The 18,686-nt window shown below is 44.1% G+C and overlaps 1 protein-coding gene across 3 annotated transcripts in view; it reads left to right on the forward strand.

The window, feature by feature from the left end:
* The first annotated feature begins 2,401 nt into the window (after window positions 1-2,401).
* The window catches only part of Tbc1d31 (TBC1 domain family member 31), a 62,369-nt gene continuing 46,084 nt past the window's right edge, over window positions 2,402-18,686 (forward strand). Inside the window, exons 1-5 of one of the 3 annotated variants that reach the window (XM_037197794.1) lie at window positions 2,862-2,951; window positions 3,253-3,617; window positions 8,361-8,507; window positions 11,192-11,307; window positions 15,757-15,935. In XM_037197794.1, coding sequence (XP_037053689.1) covers window positions 11,232-11,307; window positions 15,757-15,935 — 255 coding nt within the window. In that variant the 5' untranslated portion in view covers window positions 2,862-2,951; window positions 3,253-3,617; window positions 8,361-8,507; window positions 11,192-11,231. Of the gene's footprint in view, window positions 2,952-2,997; window positions 3,618-8,360; window positions 8,508-11,191; window positions 11,308-15,756; window positions 15,936-18,686 lie in introns of those variants that run through there. The other 2 variants (XM_028871894.2, XM_028871895.2) reach the window with 2 other exon arrangements.

Genomic DNA, 18,686 nt, shown 5'->3' on the forward strand with positions numbered 1-18,686 from the left:
CTTTCAGGAGCACCCCCCAGGGAAACAAAAGGAACATTCACAACAGCTTTACATGGAATAAGTAAAAACTGGAAACACGGCAGTGTGCACCAATGGGTAAACACATTATATGGATATAATGAAACATCGCTTAGCAATGAAAATGGTGACTAACTAATATCCCAACAAAACAAATGGATCTCTTAATAATACTTTCATACTCATGGTATATGAAAGAATCTGTTTGGAGGAGGAAAATGGGGGAGGTGATGAATAGGACTTCATGTATATAAGTTTCTAGAAAGTAATTAAGGTAAGGAACAGATAACAATCAGCAGTTGCTGTACACCAAGTAGATAGAAAAAGACTACAAAGAAGATATTGGAGGAATTTTTACAGGGTTTCTTTGTGTAGATCTGGCTGTCCTGGATCTTGCTCTGTAGACCAGGCTGGCCTCAAATTCATAGAGATCCACCTGCCTCTGCCCCCTGAGTGCTGGAATTAAAGGTGTGCACCACCACTGCCCAGTTAATATAGAGGGAAATTTTAAGATGATAGATACGTTCATCATTTTGATTTGGTAGTGGTTTCACAATGGGTACTCATGTAAAAACTTACACAATTATATGCTTTAAATATGTAAATGAAGCTACATATATGCTGTGCATATGTGTGTATTTGTTATTGACTGATGATCCACATGATTTTTTTCCTGAGCTAGAGAATCACTCTGTGAGCCAGGTGGTGGTGGTGGTGGTGGCGGCGGCGGCGGCGCACACCTTTAAACAGCATTCCGGAGGTAGAGGCAGGCAGATCTCTGTGAGTCTGAGACCAGCCTGGTCTACAAAGTGAGTGAGTTCCAAGACAGCCAGGGCTGTTAAACAGAGAAACACTGTCTCGAAAAAAAAAAAAAAAAAAGAATCACTCTGTGGCTCAGGATGGATGCCCCCCCCCGTTTGAAATCTTCCTGCCTCAGCCTCCCAAGTGCTAGGATTATAGGCAGTGTCACCATGCTTGGCTAAATACTTCTTTTGTTGTTGCTTTTCTGTTGTTGAAAATCATGGGGGTCAGGAACAGAGGGATTAGAATTCTATTTTGGCTTTCCCCCTACTTCAATTTCCTTGTCTAGAAAATAGGGATAATAATAATAATAGTACTTACCTATAGTAGATCGAATGCTTTACCCCTCCCCCTCATATATGTCCATATGCCAATCTCTTAGTATACATGAAGCCCAGTAAACACACATGTGCATGTACACACATACACACACACACACACACACACACACACACACACACACACACGTCTTCGAAGATGTGATTAAGGATTTTTATATAAGAATATCATTCTGGATTATTCTTGTGAAGCCTAAATCCAGTTATAAGTGTCCTAGTAAATGACAATCAATTCAAGCTCTGAGACTTCAAGAGAACCTTGTTAGAGACTTAGGAACTTCAGTTCAGGAGATACAGATTCAAACAGTCTTTGCATCAGTGTTCCAAACAAGATAGGAAAACTAGGAGCGTGTATGAGTCATAAGTGCTGATTTAGAGCAAGGCAGAAAACAGTTGTAAGAAGTTTCTGTTGAAGATGTGGAAGAGCAGGAGCTATGTGAAGGCTCTATTCGACTATTAGCAATAAGAAGGAAATATATACACTTATATACACACACCTAGTAACTCTTGAGCAAAGCCTGATGGTGTCTGGATAGACACCTTAAGTCTCGGGAGCACTATGCTCATCAGATGACTATCGCTAAAAACTGGCCGTGAGCCAAAGGTCATTTCCCCAGACAGTAGGCTCAGTAAGGTCGGTGAGGTCAGCTCAAGTCCCGTTTCCTGAAAGATGTTTTTACTCTATTTTGAAAACCTCGTTTTTTACTTTATTGTGATTTTTCCATTTATTTTCACATATGAGAAAATACAGAGAGATTTGCAACAAACAGGTGGGTATCCCAGACAAAGAAGAAAATCTTTGTTGGCAGACTATATTCACTGAATGCTGAGAGAATATATTTCTGTTGTTTATACACCAAACGTGGCAAATTTGATCTGGAATTAATTCTCAACTTTAAACGGCACTGACCCGTTGTTAAGAGTATTATTTAAATTGTTAAGTTTCTCTGCGAATTAAGTGATGTTAAGTCACAGGAAAGCCACACATAGTAGTAAGCACTAGATAACACTAAGTGAATTTTGAAGAAAAAAAAAAATTTCCGATGCCAATGCAGCTGGTTCTTGACGTTTTTGCTTTTCTAGATTGCGACTGGTGAACTGGAAACCGTAATGTGGGAAGTCTCTTGTAAATTTATGCAATTAAACCATGATGACTGGCCAAAAGAACGGAGTGTTTGTCTAGGAGGTTCTGCGGAGCCTAGAAGTTCCAGGAAAGGAACTCTGTAACTCTCCAGGCATTTGTCTTTTTGCTTCTCTACTAGTTGTTTCTATAAATCTCTTATTCTCCAACGCAACTTAGAAGGGAATGTAGGAGGCAGGGCGCTCTCAGGAGAAAAACACTTTCGATGTCTTTTTGAGCCTAGAAGCCGTCAGAGAGCTGGTGCCAAAGCTTCGTCTTCAGAAAACTACGACTCCCAGAAGCCTTTGGGTGGCAGGATTGGAAGAAGCCTCAGAAAAGGGGTGGGGTCCAGGGGGAGAAGTCGTTGGCCGATTCCATGGCCCTGAGTGGAGGGACCACCTGGGCGGCTGTGCACGGATCGGCGTTCTGATTGGTTGTAACTAGAAAGGGCGTCCGCCGTGGGATTGGTACGGTCCTCGGGGGCGGGGACCCAGCGGCGGCCGCTCGAATTTCCCGGGTTGGGCGCGCGGGGACTGCCGGGAAGCTCTCGGGACGGTTACCCACCGGGCCAGCCGTGGTCGGGAGTCGGGTTTCGACATGCAGAGCACTGACCTGGGCAACAAGGAGAGCGGCAAGATATGGCACCGCAAGCCGTCGCCGGCCACTCACGACGGGTGAGGCCGCGGGGCTGCGGAGACCGGCGAGGGGGCGGGGCTGCGGGAGGCTGAGACCGGGCAGCGTGGTGGTGGGGCGCCGGCCCCGGAGTCCTGACTCCGGCCATGCGCTGCATTCCCTGGGTTGGGACCTCAGGAGGAGCAAGTAGCTCCGGAAGTCGTCGGCTGCAGATGCGTCCCAGGTTCTGGTCCCGGGTCCCAAGGAGCGGGGAGGCAGGAGGAAGGCTCTACGACCTATGCAAAAGAATTTGCAGTTCTGCTGAGTGCCAGAACTCCGCCTGCTTTGATTTATTAATGACAGCTCCGTCCGGGAAAAGACTCCATCCAGGAGGTGGAAGGAGCAAAGAGAGCAATTGCATATCCATCTCTCCAAAAGCCGCCGCCGCTCGCCATCCTTAAGTCATTGCACACATCTATGATGTTGAGAGCTAAGTTCTGCAGTTTGCACCGAGGAGTGGATATTGCTGGGGCTGTCAACGAGGCGGAGCCTTCTAGCGCTTCTTTCCATTCTGTTGAGTCGGCCGGGTTTGAGACCCGGCCTCCTGTGTGACGTCAGCGGCCGGTAGTACATTTGTTTTGGTTCACATGGTGCACGTCTAAGTGAGCTTGGTGTTTCTGATTCCCTGGGCTTGCACGGACTTCATCACTTTGGGTACATGTCTCGAGGTTGGTTACTCTAAAGACTTTTCTGTTTATCTTTTAGTTGCTTCCCCCAAAATAAAAATAAGTGTCTTTGTAGGCTGAAAGCACAATTAAAAGTGTTGGGTCAGCCACTTACTTAACCAGCCAGCCACTTTGGTTTTTGGTGGCCACTCTTTATCAATGCTGTTGACCTACCAACCTATTAAATAAAAAAGTTTGTCAGTAGTGGAGATTCTAAAGTGTTTTCATTTCCAAATATAGAGTTTGTGTAGGTAGCACTCTCTACCTCTGGTTTCTCTAAAAGGTCTGAGAATTATAGCTAACCTACTATTTCTTGCTGTTACAGGGTATCTAGATAGGTATGTAAGATTCAAAAAGAACAAGTTCTTTATTATGTGCTTCCACAAAAACATAGCTTTCTTTTTCTTTCTTTTTTTCATTTAAACCAATGTTCACAGAAGTCACCTAAGACCATTGGAAAATATGGCAGATATTTATGTTCCGATTCATAACAGTAGCAAATTTACAGTTGTGAAGTAGCAATGAAAATAATTTTATGGTTGGGGGTCACCACAACCTGAGGAACTGTGTTAAAAGGTTGCAACATTAGGAAGGCTGAGAACCACTGATTTAAACCCATGCTGGACCAGGGAGATGGTTAGGTAGATAAAGATGTATTCCAGTTTCCTGTCTGTTGCTGTGATAAAACACTCTGACCAAAAGCAACTAAATTAGGACAGGAAAGGATTTATTTGGCTTACATTTCCAGGTCACAGTCCATCATTGAATGAAGTCCGGGCAGGAACTTGAAACAGAAACTACAGAGGAACACTGCTGGCTGGCTGGCTGGGTCATGCTCAGCTAGCTTGTAAAACGTGCAGCTGAGGACTGCCTGCCCAGGGAATGGTGCCACCCAATCAAGTCAATCCCCTGCAGTCATGCCACAGGCCAGTCTAATCTAAACCCTTCCTCAGCCAAGGCTTTGCCCTCAGATGACTCTAGGCCTCTGTCACATTGACAGTTAAAACTAACTAGGGTACCCACACTCCACAAAGTTGTCCTCATCCTCCACATGTGCTGCATGGCATACACATACACTACACACTGATAATTACCTTTTGGGGAGGGGGGTTCAAGATAGAGTTTCTCTATGTAGCCTTTGCTGTCCTGGAACTCACTCTGTAGACCAGCCTGGCTTTGAATTCATAGAGATCCGCCTGCCTCTGCCTCCAGAGTGCTGGGATTAAAGGTGTGCTCCAAAACCACCCGGCAATAATTACATTTTTTAAATAAAAAAAATATTGCTGTGGGTTGAGAGAGACAAAGATGAGCCAGAAGATTTGTTGAAGTAAGTGCAAGTTTACCAGGTGGATCCTTGGAGCAGATAATCGGTCACTAAGCAGGGATAGTCACGTTTAGCAACACAGTTTGTTAACCCGAATACCGCCCTTGGTGACCTAGCCAAATTCTAATCTGCCATTATCTTATTTTGTTGTTTGGTTGTTTTGTTTGTTTGTTTTATCATATTTTTTGATTGATTGACTGATTGGTTGATCGACTGTATGTGCATGCCACAGTATACACGTGGAAGTCAGAGGACAACTTTGGGGAGATTCTCGCCTCCCACCATGAATGAGGGTCCTGGGGATTGAACTCGGGTCCTTAGGCTTGGCCGCAAGCACCTTTACTGGCTGAGCCATCATGACAGCCTGGCTTTGATGTTTCGAAACAAGGTCTCACTTTTCTATCCCAGCCTGGGTAGGAACTTGTGATCCTTCTGGCTTGGGCCTCCAACGTGCTAAAATTAAAGGTCCACTTTGTCTGGCTATTTTTAATATTGTGAACAATCATTATTTGATTTTTGTCACCAAACTGTAATGTTACAGAAAAAAAGGCTGAGAGGGAAAAGTTATTTGTTGGCTCTGAGTTTAGTTGTTCATGTGTATGTGTTTATATGTTATTTGTGTCTGTGTTCATGTGTGTGTGTGCAGGTGTGCCTGTGAAGGCCAGAGATCAGCATCAGTTGTCCTTAATTGCTCCCCACCTTAGATTTTGAGTCATAGCCCCTCACTGAACTTGGTGCTCATCGGTTTAGCTAGACTGGCTGGCCAGTGAACTCAAGGGAGCTGTCTGTCCGCAGTTCCCCATCGCTGGGGTGATGGATGTGAGCCTCCATGCAGGCTCTTCCGTGAGTGCTGAGGATCCAAACACAGGTCCCCATGCCTCTGCAGGGGGCACTTTATTGACTGAACCATCAGCCCCAAAGATACGCTGATGTTGTTTCAGGATAATTTTTGTTTTATTATGCCCTTATTTGTTTGGGCACAGGGTCCGCTGTAGCCTCTTCTGGCCTCAAACTCACCATTTTAGCTGACAGTGACCTCGATCTTGTGATCCTTTGCCTCCACATCCCAAGTGCTGGGATTGCAGATGTACAGATGCATGTGTACCACCGTGATTGGCTTAATTCTTTGTTATTGTTGTTGTTTTGGTTTTTTGTTTGTTTGGTTTTTTGAGACAGGGCTTCTCTGTGTAACCCTGGCTGTCCTGGATCTCGCTTTGTAGACCAGGCATCAAACTCAGAGATCTGCCCGTCTCTGCCTCCTGAGTGCTGGGATTAAAGGTGTGTCCCACCACCGCTAATGTTTGTATGTTTAACACCATGGAACTACATAAAAATGAGGGTTTTTTTTCTATCCCTAATCAATCTAAAAAGCTGTATATTTAGATAAACATGAGGAAAAAACTCCCGAGTATTCAGCCTAGGGCCTTGTACATATTAGGCAAGTGCTGTACCAATGAGCTACATACATCTTCAGTCCTTGGAGAAAATATTTAATCCATGTATCAATTTAGCACACTTTCGTAAGGTTTTTTTTTTTTTTTTTAATGAGATCTTAATTGGGAATATTAAAACTCTTATACAAGGGGTTGGAGAGATGGCTCAGGGCTTAAGTGCGTCGACTGCTCTTGCAGAGGATCCAGGTTTAATTCCCAGCACCCACTTGGTACCTCACAGCCATCTGTAACTCCAGTCCCTGGAGAATCTAGCCCCCTCTTCTGGCATCTGCCGGCAGCAGGCGTGGGCTGGGTGCAGACATACATTCAGCCAAAAGACCCATACGCAGAAAACAAATAATTTTTAGAAGATTCATACACAAAAGATAACACTTTCACGATTAAATGCTGTTGTTGAAATAAAGAAGGGGTGCTGGCCAGAAGGCTCAGAAGGTGAGGGAGATTGCGGCCAAGCTGGGCCTCTTGAGCTTAATCCCCAGGGCCCATACAGTAGGAGGAGAGCACTGATTGTCCCGTGGCCTCTACATGCGAGGCATGTGCACACTCATGCATGTAAGTGCGCGCGCACGCACGCACGCGCACACACACACACACACACACACACAGAGTTTTAAACAGAATGGGATTGTACCGTTCTTTAAGACCAGAATGACTATGCCTGTTTTCTTCTCTTTTTTGTTTGTTCTTGAGATATGATCTCACTGTGTGACCCAAGTCAGGTTCGTGGCCTCCTGCTTCCGCCTCCTGAGTCCTGGGGTTATAGGCATGCATCAGTCTGCAACTCTATATTGAAGAGTCATTTTGGGCTGCAAGCTTTTTTCTGATATTTTGTGTGTGTGTGTGTGTGTGTGTGTGTGTGTGTGTGTGTGTGTGTGTGTTGGCATATATGTGGCAGTCGGGGGACAACTGTGGATGGCACTTCTCTCCTTTCATCATGTGGGCCTAGGGGATCAAACTCAGGCCACCAAGCTTGGTGGCAAGCATCTCTGCCTGCTGAGCCATCCCACAGGCCCAATGCTCTAAGTTTTATAAACAGTTTCTCAGCAGATGCATGGCACAAGAATCCTCAAAAAACAGTAAATTTAAACAAATATTGCTGTACATTCTTTACAAAGTTTGCCCATGAAAGTAGTATATGATTATTAACAACTACGTATCAAATGTAGAAAAGTGGAATGGGAGAAAGTCACCCATGTTCCTGTTCTTTGCACACAGCTAGCGGTATTGATATGTGTTTATAGTTTTTCCCATGTGTACACCTTTCCTTTTGCATTGTTATTTTAATTGCATGCTTGTGTTTGTATTTCTGGATGAGCGATTTAAAGACTAAGGTTAAGATGCTTGAACTTTCATGTAGCTTTATTCATGCTGCATGTCTCTATAGGGTAATATTGAAGAGTAAACTCCATTTCTTACCGTTTGAGAAGTGTGATTCATGGGGGTTTGAAAGAGCAACTTAAAGCACTCCACAGATGTGGTGAGAGTGTGTCGTGTGTTGTAGGTCAGGTGCAGGAATGCAGTGATGAACAAGTAGTCCTCTCAGCACACTCCTGCTGGGGTACTGTGCAGGTCTGTTAGAGGAGGAGATACATTTAACTCATCTGGGAGCATTCTATATTACAGAAACAGACTCTTATACCCTGTTGCCTGTTTGTCATAACATGTGCTGTTCCTGGGTATCTATCTGTAAGTGACAGCAGGGTAGGAATCTTGTCTATCAGTTTGTCCTCATGTCTGGCTTCCTCAGTTCTGACAGTAAGCTTTAGAATAATTAATGAATAAATGAATGCTAGTTTCTCTCATGAATGGCTTTCCGAACTATTTAGAAGTTTTTATAAGATGGCGTCAAGGGAAGAGAAGGAAGAGCACCAGGAAGAATAAGCAGGCAGAACACTGTCAGTAAAACCCTATATGTAAAAACCGCTATGTGACTTAGAATGTAATGTTTAAATCATTGTGTTTTGGCAGAATTATAGTGAACATTGTTCACAGCACTTCTGAATATCACCCGAAAGCTTTGCGGTTTTTGAATGTGGCTTTTGATGGCTCAGGCGACTCCTTCATTGCTGGGGACCACCAGGGAAACATCTATACTTTTGACTTGCATGGAAACAGGTAAGCAGATGCTTTGGGTATGGCCCTTACCATTCAGGAAGTTACTGACTGTTGACTAGTCCATTACCTCCCGCTGATTTACAAAGTGCTGCTGAGTGCTGCTTTCAGTGCTGATGGAGATGAGGGAAGGAAGGTTAAAGGGTTTTACTGGGTCTCTTTACAGCCTGGGTTGGCGTCCCTGTTGCTGGTAGCCACCATCCCGACTGCTTGTTTTTTTTCCCTTTCATTAAAAAGAAATTACATTGCATTTTATTTATCTTATGTGTGTCTGTATGTGTGTGCATGCACATCATGTCACAGCTTGCATGTACAGGTCAAAGGATCACATTCACAAGCTGATTCGCACCTTCCACCATGTGGGTCCCAGGAATTGAAATTGGGTTGTTAGGCTTTATGGCAAGCACCTTTACCCACTGAGGTGTCTTGCCCGCTCTGCTTACTTTTTCTTTTATTTAAATTTTCCATGACTGCAAATTTATTGTTAAGTTCTGGCACTTCATTAGGCAATTTAGAAACTTGATTTCCAAGAACCACCAAGGATTATCACCATCCTCCTTCCTCTTCCGTTAGTCCAGAAGCGGTTAGGTAGGCTTGATCTCTAAGTCTCCACGCCATGAGGCAAGGTGGGAAGGTGGGAGGATGTCTGCACGGGCCAGTGTCGGTGATGGGGAGTTAGCTCAGACAGTCTTGATAAATAAGACAGCACTGGGAAGATAAGAACCTGGCTTCCTACCGGAAGAGAACTCAGTGGAAAGACAAGAAGAAAGTAAAATGAACCCTACGGCTTTAGATCAGAGTCGGATTTGTCACATGACTCTGGGTTTGAATATCTGAGCAGAGATAAAAATAAACACAGCCGTCTGTGGGAGTATGAGCACAGTACACATGTATAGTATCGTCTTCTCAGAGCCAGAACAACATGTCAGGAGCAGTGAGTGTACCTCATGGCCAGTTCTTAGATTCCAAGAGCTATCCCTCAATAGAAGAAGCCGGAGATCCTTGCAGAAATGACCAGTTTCAGAATAGAGATGGGTGTAGTACTGGATGAGCCTGTTAACATTTCATAGATAGAAAAATTATCCAGAGAGCAGTAAGGATGTGTCAGGACACAGAAGCCAGCTTGAAGGAGTGCCCATGTGGAGATGATTCGAGCATTAAAGTAAGTTGTGAAAGTAATGTGTCATACCCTCTGATGTCAATCAAAGTCCACACATTCCTGCTGTAAGCAGCTGTTTACTGCGGACTGGAATATGGCACAGTCAAAAATCTTTCTCCCCACCAAATTCTTCTTTTTATTATTTTATCTTCCGGTACTGGGGTGTGACCTCAGGGCTTTATACAAGTAAGCACTCTGCCACTGGATACCCCCAGCCTCACCACAGAATTCTTAATTATAGGAGCAACAGAGTAATGGTTAAAATGAAAAGACCTGGCACATGCTTTATAAATCAAATGATTAAAGGTAATAGGACCAGTAAAAATCTGTGTGACTAGGTAGAGTAAATGCACAGTTCTGTGTGGTTCCTGCCAAAGACAGAACCTGGATGCAGCCAGTGGGGTGTTCACTAACAAAACTGTCCTTTAGCTGTTGAGAGGGAAAGGCAGTGGAACTTGCAGACGGAGGGAGAGGGGAGAGCATGGCGGAGGTGTGAGTCTGCACCATCCCTCTGTCAAGCGTGCTGTGAGCCAGCTGGCGGGATGTGGACGGACTTTGATGACTGGGTGCTGGACACGTATGAAACATGGTCTTGGTGACTTTCCCAATGATCGTTCAGGAGAAGAAGCCACAGGTTTATCTGCAGTCTGTTAGAAATCTTCTAACCATCATTTCTGCTCTTTACTAAAAACAGCAGTGAACCCAGTGGTCCTATCCAGTCTTCCTCAGCCACCTGGGCCTGTGTAGTATTTGTGTAGTGTTTTTTTTTGGACAGCATGGCTCTAAATCTTGTACAGGAGCCTTGAACTCAACATCTTTAGGATAAGATTTAAGATTCCCTATCCTCAAGCTCCTACCCTTTTTCCTAAGCTCGGAAGCTTAATGTTTTGTAAATGAAGTTCTAATTATATGCCAAGCTCTCTCTTAAGAACTCGCTGTGTATTATTTCACTTAATCACACCAGACACTTAGGATTCCTGTTCTTGTCTTCCTGTTACACTTGCGAACCCCCGATCCTTCTCTTCCCCCGTGTGTAACACATGCCAGGTCTCTCTTGGCTTGGCATGGCCTCTCCCATGTGTCCTTTCCGCTGTGTGCTGGTGTCTCTGGCTGGTGTTTTCTCTGGAAGCATACAGACAGTCACCTTTCTCCTCAGCCCCTGTCTGTCAACTGTCCTTGCTTCCACAAACATCTGACCAAAAGACAGTTGTAATTCCACTGTGCTCAGTTAACAGAAACGTAGCAATGGCGTCCTGTCTGCAAAAGTAGAATCCCGTCATCTCCTTAGTACAGTCCCTGAGAGGTAACTAACCGTGGCATTTACACATGATAGGAATTTACACGTGATAGGAATTTACACATGGTAGGAATGCCTTCCTTATCCACAGTGCGTCTCCTAGACCTTCCTGTCTATTGTTGGCCCACCATCTTCTAGGTCTCATTTTCTCCTCTCAGGACTCCACCATTGTAAAGTTTGTCATCACTGGTCAAATTTCTGATACTAATGCAGCTATTTATTTCTTACTAGGTTTACTCTTGTTCAGCGAACAGCGCAAGCTTGCACAGCCATGGCCTTTAATCTTCGTAGGAAGTCAGAGTTCCTTGTGGCATTAGCTGACTATTCCATTAAATGTTTTGATACAGGTAAGAAGTCCTCTGTCCTTTGAAGCAGAGTGAAATATAGACTAGCATACTGCAAGGCCCTTACCGTCTGTGTAGTCTCAGGAGCAGTCCGTTTAAGACTGCTCTTGCTTCAGGTTGCCACGAGCCTGGGGTCCAAGGACCATTCCTGCTTCAGGTTAGCTGCTTCTGGAGTCGGCGTTTCCAACCACCTTCGATTTCAATAACCTTCTAGAAAACTCAGCAGAACTTCAGAAAGCATTGTCTTAATATAGGCTACACATTAGAGCCAGCCAGTGGGAGAGATGCATAGGATAGGATCTGGGAGGCTTCTAAAGAACACTTCCGTTGTCTGCTGTGATGAGCTCCCTCCCAGCATCTCCATGCCCTGACTCTGCCGGAGATTCACTCGCACTTTGGTGTCAAAAGTTTTAATTGAGGCTCCATCACACAGACATGATTAATTGAATTGTTGCCTCTGTGTAGATGTGAGGGCAATCTGACGGTAACATCTCTCACACCATTATCACCAGGCCTGTTTAGATGAATCCGTTTCCAGTCCTCCTGCCTTCCTGATACTCAGTCTGTTAATGTTGCTGGTCCTTCAGTAAAGACCAGACCCAACTCTGAGTCCTTAACAGAAGCCATTTATCTGTAGCTAAGGGGCAACTGAATATTATAATAAAGATATTCCTGTCATGTGGGAAACTCCAGGAGTTCCAAGATTACTTCCCGTGAGTTTGGACAAAAACAAGACCTATCTTTCGAGGCCAAATTCCTTACTATCCAGTTATCCCCCACAAAAAATACAAACAAACCAAGTCCCATATATTTCATACCACATTACATATGTTTTTTAAGTTGGCATTCTGGAGTATTATAGATTAAACCCCTTATTCTTCAAATCAATCGGGAGTGAAAAGAAAAAAATTTAATTGTATTTTTTGTTACTAAATAATTGATGGTATATAATATTTAAAAAGATACAAATATGATTAGTGTTAATAATAGTGACAATGAACAGTTATATTGTATTTAGTCTTCTTTTTTTTTTTTTTTTTTTATGAAAAAATGAGGGGACTTTATTTAACATATGGGAGGGCAGGGAGGAAGGTGACTTCATTTGGTGTTTGCGTTCATGCTCTTGCTGATTCCACTGAGCACAGGTTTGGTGTCTTTTGGGTCTTCAGCTTCTCCTGGAGCAATTCCACAGTGCCCAGGGGTGTATCACTGGAACTCATCTTCTGCAGGAACGCTTCCTCATCCAGCTTCTTCATCTGCCGCTCAGTCTTCATCTTGCCTGAACCCTTCCTGTGGAAGCAGTGGGAGAGCTGCCTTAAGCCTCCTTGGGCATCAGTTTCCTGCCCGTCTTGTCCACATACTCAATCTTAACATCAGGCTTGTAACTGTCCTTCTCCTTGAAGTCCTGGGTGAAGTCCCTGTGCTCTTTGTTCTGGCTGTACTTATCATCGATGGCCATCTTATCCTCGATGCAATACACAGCTGAGGGCACTTGTAGCGGTAACGCCCGCATTACCGATAACAGTTCACCATGTCCGAGCGAAGGGCTTTAAAATGCCGGCCGGCCTTCCAAGAGTGTCCGTCAGCTGGTCCTTCTTACTCGGAATCTCGGTGGGACCTCCATTTGTAGCGGTAACGCCCGCATTACCGATAACCGTTCACCATGTCCGAGCGAAGGGCTGCGGATTAAAAAATAGAGACAAGAGACAGCGAGTCATTCGTACGATTGGATGTCGAATGCTCGTATTTAGTCTTCTTTAAGGACTGTTTTCTGAATTTATATGTTCTGATTTATTTTCATCCTAATAACTAACTGAGATGGATATTGTTATCATCACCATTTTGCAGAATGGGAAACTGAGGCAGTGAGATAACTGACCAGTGTCCTAGGTTTATATAAAGCAAAGCAACCAGAATTCAAGCTTGGAATGTCTGTGCCGTACTCCACATGCAAATAAGCAGAAATAACTGTGTTTTTTAGTAGTGTCTAGAAATCCAGTCAGCACTGCTGGAACAAAAATTCTTTCAGAAATTGAGTCTTTGTGTATGCCTACAGTTAGCTTCTTTGCAGGCCACCATTTTCTCCTGTCTTCACTCCATCTTTTTATAGCCTAGTCTCTCTCATTGAACCCCACACCCCAGTGTGTTCCTTAGATGCTGTCTCCAGTTCCCAGCTTCCTAGTCACCTTTTTCTGTCTGTCTGTGTCTGCTTCCTCACAGCATCCATTAACAAATGATGACTCCTGTGCCTCCTACCCCACGATAACAAGACCCGAGTCGCCAAGGTCATAAAGCCCCCTGATTGTTTTGGTCTTCAACCTGCTGTCCAGCTTCTCAGTAGCACTTAAAATTTGGGATTGAGCCGGGCAGCAGTGGCGCACGCCTTTAATCCCAGTACTTGGGAGGCAGAGCCAGGAGGATCTCTGAGTTCGAGGCCAGCCTGGTCTACAGAGCAAGATCCAGGACAGGCACCAAAACTACACAGAGAAACCCTGTCTCGAAAACCAAAACGAAAACAAAACAAAACAAAACAAAAACCTCCAAAACTTGGGATTGAAGCTGGAGAGATAGCTCAGGTAGTATAGTGCCTGTTTTTTAAGTATGAGGACCTGAGTTCAATTCCCATAATCCATATTTTAAAAAATCCCAGGCCTCGGGTGGCAGAGGCAGGCAGATCTATTCAAGGCCAGCCTGGTCTACAATGTGAGTTCCAGCACAGCCAGGGCTGTTACACAGAGAAACCTGGTCTCTAAAAACCAGCCAGTCAAACAAACAAACCTTGGGATTGACCAGGAAGTCTGAGAGGAGACCAAGTCTCCTAGAAATGACAGGGAAGCTGCTGCTCCCATGATACCTCAACAACATGGCTGCCTAAAGAAGCCTGAGCAGGGACACCAATGGCCATGCTATCCTGAAAGGGACAGATCTCACTGGCTCCACCTCTAGACCAAGAACTACAGCATCTTTGGCCAGCTTTTAATTTTCTACTCAATAGCAGAAAGAAAGTTGCACTTCATAAAAAAGGGGAAGTTTTCCAGCCTAGGCTGAAAGGGACGGTACTGAAAAGTGGTGGGTTAAATGTAGCTTATGAAAAGCTCACAGTGTTTCCCCGCTTCTCACATTTCACTGCAGAACAAGAGGAAGGAACCAGAGCAGTCGCGGGCATTAGGCTGGGGTTGGGAAACTGCAGTTTCCCCAAGGAACTCGTTGCTCTGTCTTCAGTTCTGACCTACTTTGTATCTTAACGTTTCCAAGATTTCTGTCTTGCTCTCTTTCTCTCCTCACTTCCACTCTTTCTGGGAGGAAGAATCTGGATCACAAAAGTGATATAATATTGACAATTTAGAAACATTCACACAAGTGTGAGGATAAAATAAAACTCAGATTTAGTTCCTCAGTGGCAATGCTATTTGCTTTACCAGACTGTTTTCTCTGCACAGACAGACAGACACACACACACACACACACACACACACACACACACACACACACACACGAGACAGGACTGCCTCAAAGTCAAACCTTTAATTAGTATTTATTTATTTATGTATTGAAACAGTTCTGCTGTGTAGTCCCAGCTGACGTGGAATTCGCCGTGGAGCCCAGGCTTCAGACTCAGCTTCTCCGCTTTAGCCTGACGTGTGCTGAGCCAGCACGCCTGGCCCAAATTCATTTCAGTTTTGATTATCTGTGTGGCTTGATTTCTTTCTTTCTTTTGAAATAGGATCTCTCTGTGGGGTCAGAAATGGCCTCATATTCACTATGCTGTCCAAGCTGACTTGAAACTTAGAGTCAACCCCTGCCTCAACCTCCCAAGTGCTCCCGGGTGACAGGTGTGTGTCACTGTGCCTGGCACACTTAGTTATTTAAATCACGTTTGTCCTTTTCCCCACTGTGCTAAGTCTGTTCTTCTCTGTGCGTTATCACACGATGTAACAGCATCCGCAGCTGCTGACGGCTGAGCTGGAACCACTGGAGCCGTAGCTCAGTGCGTCGATGGTATTTCTCCAGCATTGGTAGCTTTTGAATGTGATCCTTTTTTCCTTTGCCAATTTCTTAGTGTAAGCTCCTGTTTCTTGTCTGGATTGTTACCCTGTCTAGTCACTTCCCCTCTTCCCATCTGTAGATCATAGCCTCACACTATTAGTAAATCGGAGACACAGATATGCTATACTGCAACATAAAGCTGTTACCATGGGACGGTACCCAAGCTCTAGTCCTCACTGAGACTACTCTTAACCCTCAGTACTCTCCTAGGGAGTATCCGTGATTGTGTGTTACTAACCCCCCTGTGGTAAACCTTGCCCACAGGCTCCCATCGTTGGCAGTGTTAAAGGAGGTGCCTTTGTGTCCCTGTCCATTAGTTGGATTAGCCCACAAATAGTGTTTATGTATAGTGTTTGTTTATCAGTGAGTGATGCTTTACACGTAACAATCTCACTCTTACCACAGTCACCAAGGAGCTGGTTAGCTGGATGAGAGGACATGAATCGTCAGTGTCTTCCATCTCTGTACACGCGTCCGGAAGATACGCCATCACTACTTCCTCGGACACAGCTCAGCTCTGGGACTTGGATACTTTCCAGAGGAAGAGAAAGCTGAACATCCGCCAGTCTGTGGGGATACAGAAGGTCAGCCACAGTGTCCTGCTTTGTGCTTCTCCCTATGTTTGCTTGGTCAAGGGATTCAGGGGGACGGAATCGGATGATATTTTGTGTCTTCAGTAGCTGTGATCTCACAGTACGACACCGGCAGAATAGATAGTCGGGATTAACTCAGAACACCAAAATTCTTCTTTTAAATTATTATAGCCGTGAAACTGCCACTGTCGGAAGTGACAGTTTTTTTTTTTTTTTTTTTTTTTTTTTGGTTTTTCGAGACAGGGTTTCTCTGTGTAGCTTTGCGCCTTTCCTGGAACTCACTTGGTAGCCCAGGCTGGCCTCGAACTCACAGAGATCCGCCTGGCTCTGCCTCCCGAGTGCTGGGATTAAAGGCGTGCGCCACCACCGCCTGGCTAAGAAAGTGACAGGTTTTAAGATATTTTAGTTGTGAACCCTTTTCCAATTTTGCTATCAACAACTTTAAGCATACAGCAGATTTATAAGAATTTCACATTGAACACGGATACCTGTCATCTAGAGTCCTTCATTAACATGTTAGTGTACTGTGCAGTTTGTTACATGTTAGGATATGATTGATCATCTCTCCCTCTGGTCGTTGATTGTTATTTGTGTATTTTAAAGTCAATTTAAATGTAAATGCAAACATCATTGTACCTAAGTACTTAAGCCTGCACTTAGTCGATCGTGGTTGAATTGTTTGTTGATAGAATATTCACACATGAAATGCCTACACGTCATTTGGTGAGTGTGACAGATGTGTACGTTTGTGACCTGTGTGGGTGAGCTTTACTGTCGCCTGATAAATCTCCATCATATCCTCCCCCCCCACACACACAAAGGAGGTGTTCTTTTTATTGAGGAGTCTTTTTTGTTTGCATGGAAAACTTGGTAAAGTGAGTGTGTATTGAGTTGACTCTTCCTGACGGCAGCTCACACAGCGGGAACAGCAGAGCTGTGCAGACAGCATTGTGTCCGTTTAATTAATCCAGGCTATTCCCACTAACATTTGGGTTCACAACTGTCTAACCTTAACCAAACAGTAAGTCTTAGCTGTCTTGTGACTTTTGCTGGTAGCAGTGGCCACTGCTTCTTAAATAATTTAACATGAGAGTAAAATCCCTGCAGAGTGAAGCCAAATTATTTTAGGAGTAAGCTGACCAAAACTTACAACATACATCCTCTTAGGTGTCCAGAAGGAAAGCTAAAATAAAGCAAGGCAGTCGGCCAGTCAAGATCCGTGAAGTCACTGTCACTAACGTTTAATCACCAGAGTGACTGCCAACCCGTGAACTGAAGGGTGGGTAGAGGAGGGTGGCGTGCTCCAGACAAACCCGGATGCAGTATTGCATGCACACATACTAACTTGAAAGTCCATTTGGATATAGCCAACAATCACATGCATTGAATTCTTTTTATTTTATTACGTTCCTTCCTGTTCGTTTCTCAGTTCACAATTGCATAGTATGTGGGAAGCCACTTGGCAGTGGGCACTGGATCTTTCCCTTCACTGCTTATGCTCATAGCCTTTCATGAGTATTTCTGATATTTTTACTACGGTTTGGTTTTTCTATTATGAAACTCATATAAATTGAACTATTTGGTAATAATTTATATAAGGCCTGTTTTATGTATTTTGTTCCTTTTAATCACTAATTAGTATCCTATATGTAAATATACTACCTTTTAAAAGAGTCATTTATTTTGCTTTCCATGTTTAGTATTTTTTTCCTCTGATTAGCTAAATACTATTTTTAGTAGTATCTGTGTCTCCTGTGAGATGAATTGCTTTACTTGGGCTGTGTTGTAATGTGGTGTTGCCTTTATTCTCTTCGTTATTAACATGAGCAGCTAATAGTGCATGTCAACCAAAAATTGATCACACGGTCTCCATGGAAGTCCCAGAGTTCTTTAGCGTGCTTTGAATAATTAAAAAGAAGATGGAAGTTGTAGGCTGCATATTCACTGGGGACATGAACCAAAAGTCTTAGTAGGTCTTTTCTTCTTTAATTGCGTTAGCACTGAAATGGAATTGTAATCCCACAGCGGAGAGGAGTGGGGCTGAGCCCTCTGGAGGTGGCTGTGGGACAGTGACAGCAGCCTTCTGCTCTTAGCGTGGATGCCGTGTGAACGGTGTTGGGTCACGCAGACGTTTAGTTAAAAACGTCTCCAGATTTTAGTGGTATGAGAATCCAGTTAGAGAGAGAGAGAGACAGTGTGTGTATGTGTGTACCGTGATGCATGTATGTAAATATATTGCAAAATAATAGAACCCCGTAGTCTATAAGTTACCAGCAAACTCTTTCTTTACAAAAGAGATAGTTGGGCAAGCAAGATGGCTGGGCAAGAAAGGGCACTTACCACCAGGCTTGACGACCTGGATTGGATCCCTGGGACCCACAGGATGGACACATATAGCCCTTTAAAATGAAACTGTTTAAACGTGTAAAATAGCCTGCTGTGCAGCCTAGGCCTGTAATCTGAGCACTCAGGAGGCCCCAGGATTGCTTCAAGTTAAGGCCAACCTGATCTGTGTAGCCAGTTAGAGGCCAGGCATTAAAATAAAAAAATAAAAAGAATGAATAAGTAATAAAAATATTCTTTGCTCCTGGGCTATGCAAAATTTGGAGATGGCCAAATAATTTCTGTTCCTGGTGTATAGTGTTGGAAATGGAAGCTAAACATAACCCAGTCTTCAAAATAAAACTTTTTTAATTCTGATCGAATTTTAACTGACAGGATATTTTTATTCCAGGTTTTGAT

The sequence above is a fragment of the Peromyscus leucopus genome, chromosome 20 (genome assembly GCF_004664715.2).
Source record: "Peromyscus leucopus breed LL Stock chromosome 20, UCI_PerLeu_2.1, whole genome shotgun sequence".
NCBI classification, from domain to species: domain Eukaryota; kingdom Metazoa; phylum Chordata; class Mammalia; order Rodentia; family Cricetidae; genus Peromyscus; species Peromyscus leucopus.